Raw genomic sequence first — 18,134 nt, forward strand, 5'->3', positions numbered from 1 at the left:
AACCAGCCTCCCAGGCAATGCAATCCACTTCATTGTACTGACACTACAACAGAATACCATCTAACACCATTGCCTGGCCTCGCACAGATTCCTGTAACAATTGGATAACAAGAACCCTTCTGTCGGACTCCTATTCTTTAACTACAGTGCTGTCCTCAACACCACAATTTCAACTAAACTGGTTGCTAAACCCTTGACGTGGGAATAAGCACACCACTTCCCCCCTTAACTGGATCCTCTTCTACTTGACCCAAAGAACGCAATCAGTGAAGATAGGTGACAAAACGCCCTTGTGGTCATTCTCAACACCGGCACTCTGCAAATTTGAGTTATGTGGCCCTTTCTATATCCCCTATACACTCGTGACTTGGTGGATTAATTCTGCTCTAACTCCATTTACAAATTTGCAAATGATATTATCGTAGCCGGCGGGATCACCAGCAATCCTGGCGTGGAGTAGAAGAATGAGATAGAGAGTTTAGTAAGATGGTGTCAAGACAACACCCTCTCCATCAATCTCAGAAAAAGGAAACAGCTAGTGGTCGTCTGGAAGAAGCATTGTAGAATATACAAACCAGTCTACATTGACAATGCTGAAGTGGAGGTGGGCAAGAGCTTTAATTTCGGGCGAAATAGACATTACCAGCTGTTTGTCATGGCCCAATCAAATTGATACTTTGGGTAAGAAACCTCTGCAACACATCGACTTCCGCAGGAGGAAGGGAATTCGACATGTCTCAAATTGCTCCTGCCAATTTCTCAAGATGCATGATAGAAAACATCCTATTGGAAGGCATCACAGCTCAGTTTGGCAACTACTCTGCCCAAAGCTGCAAGCAATTGCACAGGGTGGTGGATGCAGTCCAGCATATCAGGTCCAGCGCCCTTCCGCCGTTGACTCCATCTCTCCTTCTCACTGCCTCACGAAAGCATCCAACTTACACCCTTTTCTCCCTCTTTACACATTCCCTGTTCTCCCTTCTTCCTTTGAACAGAATGTACAATAGGTTGAAAGCACGCACTGCACCACCAGATTCAAGGACAGCTTCTTTTCTGCGATTATCCAACAATTAAACTGACTTCTTTAAGCTAAGGTGTTTATTCACAAAATGCTGGAGTAACTCAGCAGGTCAGGCAGCATCTCAGGAGAGAAGGAATGGGTGACGTTTCGGGTCGAGACCCTTCTTCAGACTGATGGCAGGGGGGGCGGGACAAAGGAAGGAGATAGGTGGAGACAGGAAGATAGAGGGAGATCTGGGAAGGGGGAGGGGAAGAAAGGGACAGAGGAACTATCTAAAGTTGGAGAAGTCGATGTTCATACCACTGGGCTGCAAGCTGCCCAGGCGAAATATGAGGTGCTGTTCCTCCAATTTCCGGTGGGCCTCACTAGTGGGCACTGGAGGAGGCCCATGACAGAAAGGTCAGACTGGGAATGGGAGGGGGAGTTGAAGTGCTCGGCCACCGGGAGACCAGTTTAGCCAACGCAGACCGAGCGCAGGTGTTGAGCGAAGCGATCGCCGAGCCTGCGCATGGTTTCGCTGATGTAAATAAGTTGACATCTGGAGCAGCGGATGCAATAGATGAGGTTGGAGGAGGTGCAGGTAAACCTCTGTGTCACCTGGAAAGACTTTAAGCTAAGGATGTATTCCCGATACCCTAATCTATCCCTTTGCGGCCTCCTGACCTGATGCGTTACGACAGCACTTTGCGTTTTACTCAAGGTCCCAGCATCTGAAGTTCCCTGTATCTCAATGGAAATTATTATTTTTCTTCAGCTGCATCCCATTCTATTTGCAAACTACAACATTGCAGTTCTCACAAAGTTAAACTTTACTCACTGTCCTAACAAAGCACCATGGACTATAAGCCCGTATCAATCCAGACGTTTTGAATTTATTGTCTCTATCTGAACCGGAGTTATGTTTTTGGAGACTGCCTTTGACTTTCTGTATCGAAGCTTCAACTCAAGCCACACAGTGAAATAACTGTAACCAAACTCATCAGTTTTACATCAGTTGTGGCCATGTTGCGACTCAGAATTACTTGCTCTCAATGTAATTTACCAAATTGACAAGGCCTGTTTCCTGTATTCTTTCTCAGAAATATTACTCACATTTTCTATTATTCCACGTGGCTTGATTATGTTAACTTCCTTAAGAATTCAATGCTCTTACTGAGTGTTTTGGTATCCATAAATCACATTGTTGCCATTCACTGGATCTTCCATCTCAACAGTTCCAATTGTACATTAGGTGCTGCTGCATCTATTGTATTAACTATGCATTTCCCTGTTGCATATCCTGCTCCCACTCCCTCTACTAGTCTTCTAGGATTTCTAAAATTGGAAATATCTTTTCACAATAACTGCACTCTTAACAGATGTTGGATGAATTCCTTTATAGGTGTGGAATACCATTCCGCAAACCCAACCCAGTGAGGTTAAGCGTCACTTGAATGTGACGGTAATGGGGAACAACAGCTACCTTTCCTTTTGAGTGGGTCATTACTTATCCATTACCGTAATATCTTCATCACAGAGTGTTAAGCTCTTGGCAGACACAAAATGCTAGAGTAACTCAACGGATCAGGCAGCATCTCGGGAGAGAAAGAATGGGTGACATTTCGGTTCGAGACCCTTCTTCAGAATGATGTCTGGGGAAGGGGCGGAACAATGATAGGATGTAGTAGGAGACCGTAAGACCAGTGGGAGAACTGGAAACGGGGAGGAGAAAGCGAGGGTCAGAGGAACTATCTGAAGATAGAGAAGTCAATGTTCATGCCACTGGGGTTTAAACTGCCCAAGCGAAATATGAGATGCTGTTTCTCCAATTTGCGTTGGGCCTCTCTATGACAATCGAGGAGGACCAGGACACAAATGTCAGATTGGAAATGGGAGGGGAAGTTGACGTGCTGAGCCACTGGGAGATCAGCTTGGTTAAGGCGGACTGAGCGAAGAGACAACTCTCAGACACCTCCTCCTACATATCATTGGACCATGCTCCCACTGACGAGCACCAGACCTTAATCTCTAACACTATCTGTGATCTCGCCAATTCCGGCTCTCTGCCCGCTAATGTCTCCAAGCATATCGTTCCCCAGCCCCGCACGGCCCGATTTTACCTTTTCCCTAAAATCCACAAAGAGAACTGTCCTGGCAGACCCATTGTTTCTGCCTGTTCATGTCCCACCGAATTAATTTCCACTTACCTCGACTCCATCCTATCCCTCCTGGTCCAATCCCTCCCTATCTATGCTCTCCGTCTCCTCAATAACTTCCGGTTTCTAGGCCTCCACTCCCTCATCTTTACTATGGATGTCCAGTCACTCTACACCTCCATCCCCCGCAAGGATCGTCTTGAAGTCCTCGGTATCTTCCTCGACCGCAGAAACAGGCAATCTCCATCTACCAATACACTCCTCCGCCTAGCAGAGCTGGTTCTTACCCTCAACAACTTCTCCTTCGAATCTTCCCACTTCCTCCAAATCCGAGGCGTAGCTATGGGCACTCGCATGGGACCCAGCAATGCCTACCTCTTTGTAGGGTTTGTCAAACAATCCCTGTTCCAGGCGTACACTGGCCACATCCCCAAACTCTACCTCCGCTACATTGACGAATGCATTGGTGCTACCTCTTGTACCCACGCAGAACTCACTGACTTCATAAATTTAACCACTAATTTCCATGCTGCTCTTAAATATACTTGGACCATCTTTGACATCTCCCTACCGTTTCTGGACCGCACCATCTCCATCACAGGAGACAGACTAGTGACCGACATCTACTACAAACCTACTGGCTCCCATGGCTATCTTGACTACACTTCTTCCCACCCTGTTTCCTGGAAGAACTCTATCCCCTACTCCCAATTCCTCCATCTATGCCGCACCTACGCCCAAGATGAGGTATTTCATACTAGGGCATCAGAGATGTCCTCATTCTTTAGGAAATGCGGCTTCCAATGGACAATAGACAATAGACAATAGACAATAGGTGCAGGAGTAGGCCATTCAGCCCTTCGAGCCAGCACCGCCATTCAATGCGATCATGGCTGATCACTCTCAATCAGTACCCCGTTCCTGCCTTCTCCCCATACCCCGTCACTCCGCTATCCTTAAGAGCTCTATCCAGCTCTCTCTTGAAAGCATCCAACGAACTGGCCTCCACTGCCTTCTGAGGCAGAGAATTCCACACCTTCACCACTCTCTGACTGAAAAGGTTCTTCCTCATCTCCGTTCTAAATGGCCTACCCCTTATTCTTAAACTGTGGCCCCTTGTTCTGGACTCCCCCAACATTGGGAACATGTTTCCTGCCTCTAATGTGTCCAATCCACTAATTATCTTATATGTTTCAATAAGATCCCCCCTCATCCTTCTAAATTTCAGTGTATACAAGCCCAATCGCTCCAGCCTTTCAACATACGACAGTCCCGCCATTCCGGGAATTAACCTAGTGAACCTACGCTGCACGCCCTCCATAGCAAGAATATCCTTCCTCAAATTTGGAGACCAAAACTGCACACAGTACTCCAGGTGCGGTCTCACCAGGACCCGGTACAACTGTAGAAGGACCTATTTGCTCCTATACTCAACTCCTCTTGTTATGAAGGCCAACATTCCATTGGCTTTCTTCACTGCCTGCTGTACATGCATGCTTCCTTTCATTGACTGATGCACTAGGACACCCAGATCTCGTTGAACTCCCCCTCCTCCTAACTTGACACCATTCAGATAATAATCTGCCTTTCAAGATTCAAGATTCAAGATATCTTTATTTGTCATCCAAAAAAACAAGTTTTTTGGACGAAATTTCGTCACCCACAGTCCAACAATAAGAGCAATAAAATACGCAAATTACACAACCCCAACCAACACAAAACCCCCCAAAAAGAAACATCCATCACAGTGAGTCTCCTCCAGTCCCCTCCTCACTGTGATGGAAGGCCAGAATGTCTTTTTCTCTTCCCCTGCCGTCTTCTCCTGCGGTCAGGCTGTTGCCGTTGCCATGTTCCAGGCTGCGCCGGACGGTGAAATGTCCGCAACGGGCCGACCCAAGCCCCGCTGTAAGTCGGGGCGGTCGGGGCTCCCGACATTGAATCCCCCGCCGAGCAGAGAAAATTCCGTGGCCTATTTCAGCTGTTCCAGATGTCAACTTCTATTCTTACTTCCAAAGTGAATAACCTCACACTTATCTACATTAAACTGCATCTGCCATGTATCCGCCCACTCACACAACCTGTCCAAGTCACCCTGCAGCCTTATTGCATCTTCCTCACAATTCACACTACCCCCCAGCTTAGTATTATCTGCAAATTTGCTAATTTGCTAAATTTCCTCTCTTCCATTATAGATGAGGCTCTCACTAGGGTCTCCTCTATATCCCATTGGTAACGAGGATAGAGTCCCCCTTGTCCTCACCTTCCACCCCATCAGCCGTTGTATACCACAAATTATCCTCCAACATTTCCACCACCTCCAACGGGATCCCACTACTGGCCACATCTTCCCAACTCCATCCCTTTCTGCTTTCCGCTGAGACCATTCACTCCATAACTCCCTGGGTCGCCCCTTCCCAACTTAACCACCCCCTCCCCAGGTACTTTCCTCTGCAACCGCAGGAGATGCAACACCTGTCCCTTTACCTCCCCCTCGACTCCATCCAAGGACCCAAACAGTCTTTCCAGTTGAGGCAGTGGTTCACCTGCACCTCCTCCAACCTCATCTATTGTATCCGCTGTTCCAGATGTCAACTTCTCTACATCGGCGAGACCAACTTCTTTACATCGGGTGGAGCAGCGGTGCAGCGGTATAGTTGCTGCCTTACAGCGAATGCAGCGCCGGAGACTCAGGTTCGATCCTGACTACGGGCGCCGTCTGTACGGAGTTTGTACGTTCTCCCTGTGACCTGCGTGGGTTTTCTCCGAGATCTTCGGTTTCCTCCCACACTCCAAAGACGTACAGGTATGTAGGTTAATTGGCTGGTCAAATGTTAAAAATTGTCCCTAGTGGGTGTAAGATAGTGTTAGTGTGCAGGGATCGCTGGGCGGTGCGGACCCGGTGGGCCGAAGGGCCTGTTTCTGCGCTGTATCTCTAAATCTAAAATCGAAAAAAAAACCTAAATCAAACGCAGGCTCAGCGATCGTTTCACTCAACACCTTCGTTCAGTCCTCATTAACCAACTGATCTCCCGGAGGCTCAGCACTTCTGTTCAAACTCCCATACACAATGTGACATTTCTGTCCTGTATTGTCACAGTGTCTCCTCTATTGTCACAGTGAGGCCCAGCGCAAATTGGAGGAACAGCATCTCATATTTCGCATGGGCAGTTTACATCCCTGCGGTATGAACATTGACGTCTCTAACTTCAGATAGTTCCTCTAACCCTCTCTTTCCTCTCCCCCTTACCAGTTCTCCCAGTAGTCTTCCTGTCTCCTACTACATCCTATCTTTGTCCCGCCCCCTCCCCCGACATCAGACCAAAGAAGTGTCTTCGACCTGAAACGTCTCCCATTCTTTCTCTCCCGAGATGCTGCCCGACCCGCTGAGTTGCTCCAGCATTTTGTGTCTACCTTCGATTTAAACCAGCATCTGCAGTTTTTGCCCGACACGTTTAGCTCTTGGTAGTGTGTAGGAATAAGCTGCAGATGCTATTTTTTTACGAGAGATATAGACAATGAGGTGGAGAGATAAAGAACAAGGACTGAAAGATATGCAAACGATGAAGGAAACAGGCCATTGTTAGCGCTTTATTGGGTGAAAATGAGATGCTGGTGTGACTTGGGTGGGGGACAGATAGAGAGAAAGGGAATGCCGGGGTTACTTGAAGATACAAAAATCAATATTGATTCCACTGGGCTGTCATCTGCCCAAGCGAAATCTGAGATGCTGTTCCTTCAATTTGCGTTTAGACTTACTCTGACAATGGAGGAGAGCAAGGGCAGAAAGGTCAATGTGGGAAGGGATGGAGAATTAGAATATTTAGCAACCAGGAGATCAGGAAGTTTCAGGTGGACTGAGCGAAGGTGTTCGTCGAAACGGTCACCCAGTCTATGTTTAACAAAATAACTGCAGATGGTGGTACAAATCGAAGGTATTTATTCACAAAATGCTGGAGTAACTCAGCAGGTCAGGCAGCATCTCAGGAGAGAAGGAATGGGTGACGTTTCGGGTCGAGACACTTCTTCAGACCCAGTCTATGTTTGGTCTCGCCAAAGCACACGAGTCCACATCTTGACCAACGGATACAGTAGATGAGGCTGGAGAAGGTGCAAGTGAACCTCTGCCAAACCTGAAAGGACTGTCGAGGTCCCTGAATATAGTCAGGGGAGGTGGTGTTTGGCCAGGCGTTGCATCTCATGCAGTTGCAGAGGAAGGTACCCGGGAAAGGGGTGGTTTGGGTGGGAAGGGATGCGTTAATCAGGAAGTTGCAGAGGGAACGGTATCTGCGGAAAGTGGAAAGGAGTGGAGTTGGGGAGATGTGACTAGTGTTGGTATCCCGTTGCAGGTGACGAAAATGTTGGAGGATTATGTGTTGTATGCGACGGCTGATGGGGGGAAAGGTAAGGACAAGGGGGACTCTGTCCATTTTGCAACGTGGAGGAGGGGGAGCAAGGGCGGAGTTGTGTGGTACCGAGGAGACACGAGTGAGGGCCTCATCTTTGATTGGAGAGGGGGACCCACGTTTCCTGAAGATTGAGGACATCTCGAATGTCCTGGTATGGAACACCGCATCGTGGGCGCAGATCTGCGTAGACGACTGAATTAGGGGTAGGGGGATAGCTCTTGGTAATGGTGGTTAGAGGTTAATAGGTTGGGCATCCATTTAAACAAATCCTCCAAAGTAGATCTCCACATATTACTGTATTGCGGTCTCCGGATCTACTGCAAAAGATAATTAACTGCATTTGAGCTCTGCCTTTTTTTAAAATCTGCAAAGAGCCATGCAGTGCAATTCCAAAATGTTTAGGTAACATTTCCCCCATCATTTTGCACCGTTTGTCTTATCATTAGCGTATTTCCATTGGTGTAGGTAGTTGTATATCTGCTATCATTTATAATTGTTTCCTATCCGCGGTTGTGTTCCTTATTCCAATTAATTCATCTGATGATTAAATGTGGTCTTGCTGGAGCGCTTATGATTCCAGCCAGATGCGTGCATGTTTGAGACATACAAAGAAACAGAAACAAATCCAGCCAACTACTGGTACTGTTAGTTAAGTTTATACTGAATCTACTGGTTCTACTGTGTCTACCGAGCAGCCCCCCTCATGTCCACCAGGCCACATTTCTCCTGCCACTATAACACAACGTGGTCCCACCTACTGGAGACCAGCCCCTTCTGGGAGGAATGTAACTATTATCTGATCTCAGTCCTTTGGCATTTTAGGTTTAATACCGAATTTCTCCTTTTCCAACACATTTGATCCTCTGCTATTCAATTACCTCATTCTTAAGTTCGTTCAATCACTTTGGTAACTCCTGGAAGTACCCCCATTTTTCCCCTTTCCTTTTCACCCACTACTGCTCTGGTTATCACATCTTCCGAAATCTTCACTGCTCATCCTATCATCAGCTCACAAGAGTTTTGCTCCTCTAGCTCTAGTTGCTCTGAACTTCTTCGGAATGGCTCTATTCCTGCCCGATCAGGGTCAAGGCTGCAGTTAGACTGTTCTTACGTGCCCTTTTGATATGCCCCACTAATTCAGAACCCTGGGGGGAGGGGGGAGGGGGGGGGGAAGGGATGGAATGTGGAACCAGTGTTTCACTCCCGAGGCACAAGCATCCTTCCCTATGAACGGTGTTCCCTGATCAGACTTTATATGAGGTGCGACCCGCCCCCCCGCACCCTACCCCCGCCCTCACCTAAGATTTGTGCATTCGGCTAGGATCCATGCCAAGGTTCCAGTTATAGTATTTCAGAATGGAAATGTCTACCCACTGGGCAACATGGTTGAGTAAACCAGCGAGTTGCAGAGGGACCGGTCTCTGCAGAAGGGGGAAAGGGTTAGAAAATGGGGCATGGGACTAGTGTTGGTATCTCGTTGGAGGTGGCGAGAATGTTGGAGGATCATGTGTTGAATGCGACGGCTGCTGGGGTAAACGCTAAGGACTAGGGGGGGGGGCTGCCTTCGTTGTGACGAGGGGGAGGTAGAACAAGGGCGGAGCTGCGGGATACCGAGGATACATGAGTGAGGGTCTCATCTATGAGGGGAGAGGGAAACCCCCACCCCGTTCCTAAAAAAATAGGATATCTCGGATGTCCTGGTATGGAACACCTCATCTTGTGCGCAGATGCGGCGAAGATGGAGGAATTGGAAGTAGGGGATAGAGTCTTTGCAGGAAGCAGGGTGGGAAGAAGTGTAGCCTAGATGGATGTGGGAGTTCGTGAATTTGTAATAGACGTCAGTCGATATTCTATCTCCTGTGATGGAGACTGAGAGATCAAAAAAGGGGTGGGAGGTGTCGGGGATTGTCCTTTGGTTTTAGCATCCTGTTCGGCACAGATTCCTAATTGATTAGTAGGCCCGTATATGTTGTTCAACCGCCCTCACTCGAATGAGATTCCACATGAGCGCTCCATCGTGTGTGTGTGTGTGAGAGAGAGAGAGAGAGTGTGCGTGTCTGCGCGTTCTGGGCGAGCGGCAGGTAATGCGAACCAAGTTATCATATCATATCATATCATATATATACAGCCGGAAACAGGCCTTTTCGGCCCACCAAGTCCGTGCCGCCCAACGATCCCCGTACATTAACACTATCCTACACCCACTAGGGACAATTTTTACATTTACCCAGCCAATTAACCTACATACCTGTACGTCTTTGGAGTGTGGGAGGAAACCGAAGATCTCGGAGAAAACCCACGCAGGTCACGGGGAGAACGTACAAACTCCTTACAGTGCAGCACCCGTAGTCAGGATCGAACCTGAGTCTCCGGCGCTGCATTCGCTGTAAAGCAGCAACTCTACCGCTGCGCTACCGTGCCGCGGTATAGTTACCGGTTTTTAAATAACGTTGGACAACCTTAATCGCCGGTTCTTCTATTAGGTCAAAACCATAAATCTTGATTTCATACATTTAACTGCTTCCGTATCAGAAATAATAGCCAAGGAAATATGTTGCTCTTAAGACTGGAGTTATTGATTTTATTTGACAATTGAGTTTGTATTTATGATAGCAGAAAACAAGAATCCAGAATACAATCTTAATACCACTGACTATTAATGAATATTTGAAGATGCATCAACTGAGATTGAATAACATTGGAGGTTCAATTAACAATTGGATTGCTTTAACGGAATGGCGTTTACAATGGCCAAGACAAAGGACGATTTAAAACGCAAAAGGCTGGTCCACAACAAACAACATTTCCAGAACCATTTCTCACAAATAAAGAAAGAATGATGAAAAGATATATCTTCAGCTCCATTAGGTGTAATTGAGGAGATTTAGATACAGCCTGATCTGGCGACGTTTGCCTTAAGCGGGATTGCCTGGGTTTCGTGTTTAACCACGCAGGAGTAAAGCTCGTTTGAGTTCCAGACTGTGGCTGGCAGAGTCAGGTAACTGCTCGCACTGAACGTGTTGTCCGTCTCCTGCTGGATTCGGCTGGTCTCAACGCCGTCACTTCTCGCACTGCCACCCACAGTCCACTCAATATCCACTGCACCGGGATTAAACCCGCTCACCAAACACACCAGGGTGGCGGTGCCCTTTTCTGCGATTTCTTCCGCTGACGGTCGGAGGACGGACACAGCGGGCGCGTGAGGTGCTGTTTAAAATAAAGTCACAGATTAGTGGGTGTTGAAGAATTACCGATTAAAATATTATCTATATAATAAAACTCTCGTTTGTTTGTGCCTGAACTACAGCCAAAACGGTACACGATAGCGCGACAATTGTAGGCCCACCTTACTCACCGCCATCCCTTTGATGCTAATGGAAGAAGTTTCATTGCAATTGGTGTTATATTTTAAAAGTTATTCACATTTTAAAGTTTAAATCTATCTCCTAGGGAGGGAGGGAGGGGGTGAGGGGAGTGGAGGTAGGGGACGAGGGAGAAAGGGGGAGGAGGGGTGGGTGTAGTGGGGGGGGGAAGAGGGGGGTGGGGAGGGGAGGGAAGACGGAGGGCGGGGGAGGGGGAGGAGAGGGTGCTGCACCAATGCAGGAGAGGTTTGGGCCCAACGGATCCACTTGCTCGAGTCTCTGTTAAAAATACAGTTGGTATGCCATGGATCCATTCATTTTAATGGATAAACATTTTTCCTCTACTTGTTTCAAATTGTTAAATTGCGCACGATATATTTTCCTGGTGAGATTTTCGAAGAATAATTGGCGTTTATGGCAATGGGACACTTATATTTAGTGACGTAACATAAGTTATTTCGGCACTTTTTAATTGATCCCCAGATTGTTATTTCCATTGGCTCCAGTTGAACTAAAAATCGGGTGTTGCGCCCGACAGCCATTCGCGGGTTTTATTATAATGGAACTGTTGAGCAAAGTTCAACCGACTTCGCTTAAAATATAAGTCTTATTTAGACACTTGCCCTTAGTTCATTTATTAAGACCAAATGCCGGTGTTATTAAGGATTTGATTAAAAGGACAATAATACTTTGCCATTTTACCTGTCGATGCACACACTAGTTTTGAAGCAACAGTTAATTTATTGTGTTCCCGTATTTTTTAATTGTTTTTTGACATAATTAGCATTTATGGTTGAGAAGTATTTGTTCATTCTTTTTGGTAAAAAAATAGCTCAATTTCTGAATTTGAACAGCGAATCTCACTCCTTGCACACAATGACACAAAAAGAAAATCGGCCGTGAACGTCACTTGGAATAAAACGGATTTCAACTGATATGGTTGGGAAATTCAACGCGCAAATTGCTTTCACATTTTCAGTTATTTTTCGTGTAAAAAATGAAATATCCGCTGTCCCCTTGATTCCACATTCCGCATGCTGTAAGTGTAATGACGATTATATCTGGCAACAAAACTCAGAGATACCGGAATTTAAAATTACGAAATGAATTCAACATCGCATCAGCAGCAAATTATTGGCCGCGGTGTGTTTGGGTACATTGACTTTGAATATGTCCGGGAGAAACAATTAAGCAAACATTGGAAAGCATAAAAATGTTAAAAAAAACATAGACTCATAATAAAGAACGATTGAAATCTAATGTCGCTGCATTACACATCGCACCGCATTATAGTTTGCTTCCGATGGCTATTCCAGCTAAATTTTGGTCATGACATCCCTTAGCGCTTACAAAAAAAGCATACAAGAAACATTTGAGCAGTTTTAACAGTATAAAACAGAGCAAAGGTGAATTTGATAGTTGGTCCTCTCGGGATATGTCTTAATTACTTTGAAATTAACTTCCCTGAAGAAGACTGTTCTAATTGTTCGGCTAAATTCGGCTAAGCAGTTTGTTTAATTTCCTCTGTTTCATTATATGCCATAAAATTCTAGTCAGGTCGCGAACACTACAAGAAGTTATTCTACACTGCTAGTTTAGGAGAAAATTTAAGGGCACAAAAGAACTGCGGAAGTGGCGAACGCTTGCACGGGTGAAATGAATGTTATTACAATCTTTTCTATTTGAACTTCTTTCGATATCAAAAACAACGTAAGGTAAATACAATAAACTCTCTTGAATTGTTGCAGCAGTTCCAGTCTTGTGCTTATGCTTAATACGGGGTTTTTAAATCCATATAAAAACAATTCAAGGCGACCAACATTAACGTGTTAATGTCGACGCTTCATATGTCTTGTCGGTTTAGTTTAGAGATACAGCGCGGAAACAGGGCTTTCGACCCTCCGTGTCAGCGATCCCCACACATTAATGCTGCCCTACACACACACTAGGGACAATTTAGATTTAACGGAGCCAATTAACCTGCAAGCCTTTGGAGTGTGGGAGGGAACTAAAGATCTCGGTGAAAACCCACGTGGTCATGGGGAGAACGTACAAACTCCGTACAGACAGTACCCGTAGTCAGAATCGAACCCGATTGGGCTACAGCGTTTTCAGCGCCAGGTGAAATTTGGAATTTGAAATTCAAGGCAGCGCTGTACCGTATTATGCCTATATACGTTTCGGGTCGCGCAAGCTTATAGTCTTGAATCCTTTCACTTTATTCAAATCATATTATCGTCTACATTTATTTTCTCCAGTCTGAAGAAGTGTCGCGACCCGAAACGTCACCTATCCATGTTCACCAGAGATACTGCCTGACCACTGAGTTACTCCAGTGCTATTTGTGTGCTTTTATTTGTTAATCAGCATCTGGAGTTACTTGTCACTCTAATGTTATATCCCGTTCCATTCGGTCGGTCTAATTCTAATCCTGGTTTGGTCTTTGTCAGCTCATTGTCCGCAAAGTAATTAAGAATAATAAAACAGCTGGGCAGCCATTTCGTCCTGTCATTTCATTGCTGTTGTCAACTAATTTGCCAAAGGAGACTCGATCGTGGCCGGGAATTTAGAAAATATCAGCTATAAAAGGATTTTATTTATTTTTTTAGTAAAAAATACAAACAGCCGGCCTAACATCTGGCCCGTTGATAGAACTATGTCAAATAATTTGCCAAAGAGAACCCGACTTTGGTCGAACGCTGCACATAATGTATTATCGTTAAAAGCCTTTTCTTTCAACAATCGATTAGCGCCAGAAAATAAATTACTTTTCACTGCAGTGTCAATAACCAAAGGTAGGACGTGTAGGAAGGAACTGCGGACCCATTCCTTCCTTCCAGAGATGCTGTCTGTCTAGCTTGTTGTGTCTATCTTCGCTTTAAACTAGCATCTGCAGTTTCACCCTGCAACCCATTCCTTCTCTCTAGCGACGCTGCCTGTCTCGCTGCGTTACTCCAGCTATTTGTGCCTACCCAAAGATAGAAGATAGGTTACTTACTGCCAATACCCAGCCTCGTTCCTTTGCCGAAGATGAAATGATCCATCCACACACCACAGTAGTAGTCGGCAGCGTCCCCCGACTGCACGTTCGATATTGTCAATGTTGCAGTGTTGCCTGACACTGATCCGGCGAAACGAGCAGAAACTCCCGAGCCTCTGGAAATGCTGCTGCCCGAGTAATAGTAGAACAAATACCGCGGAACCGTTCCGGGAATCTGCTGGTACCAGGAAACATAATTGCTACTTAAACTGCCCCCAGACAGGGTACAGGGTATTGCCACGTTCTGTCCCAGAGATGTGGACTTTGAAGACGGCTGAGTTACTGCATATTGCGCATTTATATCTGGAAAACAAACCAGAAAAAAGTGGAATATTAACTAATATTAGAGAAACAGCGGAATTGTCATGAATAGAAGCGTTTAATCGCACTCGAGATTAAATATCATGTCGGTTGAAGTAAATACTCACAAACTGCGGAAAACGCTAACGCATAGACGATAGAGATCCAGCAAGACATTGTAATTAATTGAGCGGAGAACGCCATGTGTAGTGGCTTCTCAGTGTTTCTCTCCGGGTCGCTAATGAAGGCGTGTTCCTTATTTATCCATCAACAGTCAAATCAGAATGCGCGTTGCGCCAATCAGAAGTTGCCAGTTTCTTCCTGCGTCAAATTATTTCCAAACTGTTACGTAAATAAGGATTTGGTATCGAGTATCTCGGTACAATTTATCTCGGTACAATTGTATCTCGGTACAATTTAATATAAACTCAAGCACACAAGTAACTGTTTCGTTTGAAATGAGGTGTTCAGTTATTCGTTTTCATTTATTCTGAATCTTTTGCCGTACGGTTGCACGGCATGCGCCTTAAAAGAAATTAATCGATTAACCTCATCATAATTTCTGGCGACTGTTCATTTAATCTTGAAAAATGAAGGGATACATTCCAGTAGGCGCGGAAGAATTCGATCTCATGGTCTCGCAGAACTGTGCGCGACATGTACCGTCACCCTTTTAGCTGCACATTTTATGTGAAACCAGTAGATATTCTGGTGAAGTTGATGTGTAGGAAATCTTTCAAAGCAGAATGTGAAGAAACAATTGTCTGCAAAATTATGTACGAATTTGTAAATTTGGGTGTCAATGCCGACAGTGCACCGTCAAAACCGCTGTAATTCCGGAAGGAATGCTTGCTAGCAGCACACATGTTCACTGACTTTGCACGGGCAATTGAATTAATTGAGAAGAAAATTTGAGAAATATGTTTCATCGACCAGGGAGCTGCTGGCGAGTTTTATATGTTAAAGACGTCGATGTCTGCACGTGCTTGGATTGCTATGATATTAATTCTGTCCAACTTCATCCGTCATATGAAATTATATTTACATGCATCCAGCATTGCCTTATACTTGATCTGATGTGCGCAGATTTTATATAGCAACTTAATCGCTCTAGTTGTAGCGGCAGCGCTCTTTTCGCCTTATGGATTGTCCCTGCAGGGTCGTATCAGCAGGGGAATCAGTGCTAACGGCTATCAACAAGAAAATACAGTGAAAAGAATGTCGAAAAATTCAATATATTGCCTCAGGGACGAACGAGTTGGCTGGTAATTAATTAAAGGAGACCGGGTTGTTTTACTGATGTGCCTAGACAGTTAATACTCGCATCTCATAAAAGTCCTCAGATCGATGACATGTAAACAGGCCAAGCAAAGGCATCAATGTCTCAAGCATTGTTTCCCAAATTGTTCTACTCCTCGGTACTTCCGAAATGCTATCTCTGTTGGAGCAGGAAAATCATTCCTGTGATGCCAGTGTTAACTGGCATGAACAACATTTTGGTTGAAATAATGACATTAGAATACTGTATGTTTCAGTGCGCAACCATCACACCTTGCCTATTACCAATGTGCATTGCCGTTGCTGTTCCCGTTTGATCCCTCCACATGAACGCTTTACCATGATAAACTGGATACATTGTACAATTCCCTCAGGTTGCCTGTATAATTGCAACTCGAACAGCCATCAAGTAGTTGAACTACATCCAGAAGAAAGTAATCCGCTTTTTGATAATATTTTCATTCTGAATATTCACCCCCTCCAAATAACAATATATTGCGACGACTCTCTTGGCCATACGCAAAATATATTCCAATTATGCCAAGGACACACGGACAACACCTACGAGCCTAATCAGGATAAGAGCAAATGGTGTGCATAGGAGCACCACTCTTGCTGGACAAGTCACAGTCGTTGCAGAGCGCGAAATATATTGCTATGCTTTGCGATTGCTGGGCCCGCAGAGTCATAGAGTCATAGAGTGATCATGTCTTGGAAATCCCTATCCAATACCAGGATTTGGGTCCTATCGCCAGAATACATCAGTGATTCTCGAAGATTACCAGTGCATACTAATGTTCACCTTGCTATCATTGTTAATTAAAATTTAGAGTATTGATGGAACTTTTGGTTTTGGATACAGAAACAGAGGATAGGGAAGTAGAGTTGTTCTACTCGTCTTGTTGGAGCTTTGCAGAATATTATTTCTGCTCAAGCTACAGTGTAAGTCTACGTGCTAGCATTATGGTAAGAAAAACGAGAGGGAGATGGAGAGAGGGGGTGGGAGGGAGAGAGAGAGAGAGAGAGAGAGAGAGAGAGAGAGAGAGAGAGAGAGAGAGAGAGAGAGAGAGAGTAGACAGGCAGATTGACAGTCTCAAAAGATTAACATTCGTAATGAAATGTTGAACAGAACGGGGTTGTGACGTTCAACGAGATGCTGGAATAGATCGTCTCTAAAGGACACATTTCGGATCAAATCCATTTCCCATCAAGTCAACTCCGCCATTCCATCATGGCTGACCTCTATCACTCTCCGAACATCATTCTCCTGCCTTCTCCCCATAAACTATGACACCCGTACTAATCAAGAATATGTCTATCTCTGCCTTAACAATGTCCACTGACGGACTCCACAGCCTTCTGTGGCAGAATTCCACAGATTCACCACCCTCTGACTAAAGTAATTTCTCATCTCCTTCCTAGAAGAATGTCCTTTAATTCTGGGCTATGACCTCTAGTCCTAGACTCTCCCACCAGTGGAAACATCCTCTCCACATCCACTCTAACCAAGCCTTTCACTTTTCTGTATGTTTCACCGAGGTTCCCCCCATTCATCTAAACTACAGCGAGTACAGGCCCAATGCTGATAAATGCTTATCATAGGCCCCCGCACACGAACACTATCCTACCCACACTAAGGGCAATTTACAATTATACCAAGGCAATTAGTTTACAAACCTCTACATCTTTGGAGCGTGGGAGCAAACAGGAGATCCCGAAAAAAACCCCCACACAGGTCACAGGGATAACGGGGAGAACGTTGTCTGTTTCAGACAAACACCTGTACTCAGAATCGAAACCAATTCTCTGTCGTTGTAATGCAGCAACTCTACCCCTGTGCCACCGTGCCCTCTGGTATAAGGTCCCCCATGGTAAGCTGATCCAGAATTTAAAGATGCACAAGATTCACAGCGACATGGTTGTGTGGATTCATAACTGGTTAATTCACAGAAGGACATAGGGTTGTGGTCGAAGATATTCTGAATGGAGGTCTGTGACCACTAGCAATCCACAATAATCTATCCTGGGAAATCTGCTGATTTTTATACATATAAACAACTTGGATGCAAATCTAGATTGGCTAGTGAGTACGTTTAGTGACGATACCAAAATTGGAGGAGTTGCAGGCAGTGAGGAAACTGTGAGGAGATACAATGGAATATAGATCATCTGCAGAAATAGCAGATCCAGCTTAATTCGAGTAAATGTGAGTATTGCACCGTGGGACGTTGTATTCAGGGGAGAGTATACAGTTATTGGCAAGACCTGTTGCAGCATCGATGTGCAGTGGGATCTTGGAGTGGCTGGTGTCTCCAAAATCAACCATCAAAGAGTTTCAAGAGAATAGTTATGGTGCATATCAAAACCAGCCTCCCAGGCAATGCAATCCATTTCATTCTGCTGACACAACAGAATACCATCTAACACCATTGCCTGGCCTCGCACATATTCCTGGAACAATTGGATAACAAGAACCCTTCTGTCGGACTCCTATTCTTTAACTATAGTGCCGTCCTCAACACCACAATTTCAACTAAACTGGTTGCCCTTGAGGCGGGAATAAGCACACCACTCCCCCCCCCCCCCCCCCCC

The 18,134-nt window shown here is 45.4% G+C and overlaps 1 protein-coding gene across 1 annotated transcript; it reads right to left on the reverse strand.

Moving 5' to 3' along the window:
* Window positions 1-10,122: 10,122 nt before the first annotated feature.
* On the reverse strand, window positions 10,123-14,487 carry LOC144605723 (immunoglobulin lambda-1 light chain-like). The gene is made up of 3 exons (XM_078421235.1): window positions 14,393-14,487; window positions 13,923-14,267; window positions 10,123-10,769 (listed from the first exon to the last, which is right to left on the reverse strand). Exons 1-3 carry the CDS (start codon window positions 14,466-14,468, stop codon window positions 10,447-10,449), a joined length of 744 nt encoding a protein of 247 aa, XP_078277361.1. The 5' UTR covers window positions 14,469-14,487; the 3' UTR covers window positions 10,123-10,446.
* Window positions 14,488-18,134: the final 3,647 nt, after the last annotated feature.

This window comes from Rhinoraja longicauda, chromosome 25 (genome assembly GCF_053455715.1).
Source record: "Rhinoraja longicauda isolate Sanriku21f chromosome 25, sRhiLon1.1, whole genome shotgun sequence".
Classification (NCBI taxonomy): domain Eukaryota; kingdom Metazoa; phylum Chordata; class Chondrichthyes; order Rajiformes; family Arhynchobatidae; genus Rhinoraja; species Rhinoraja longicauda.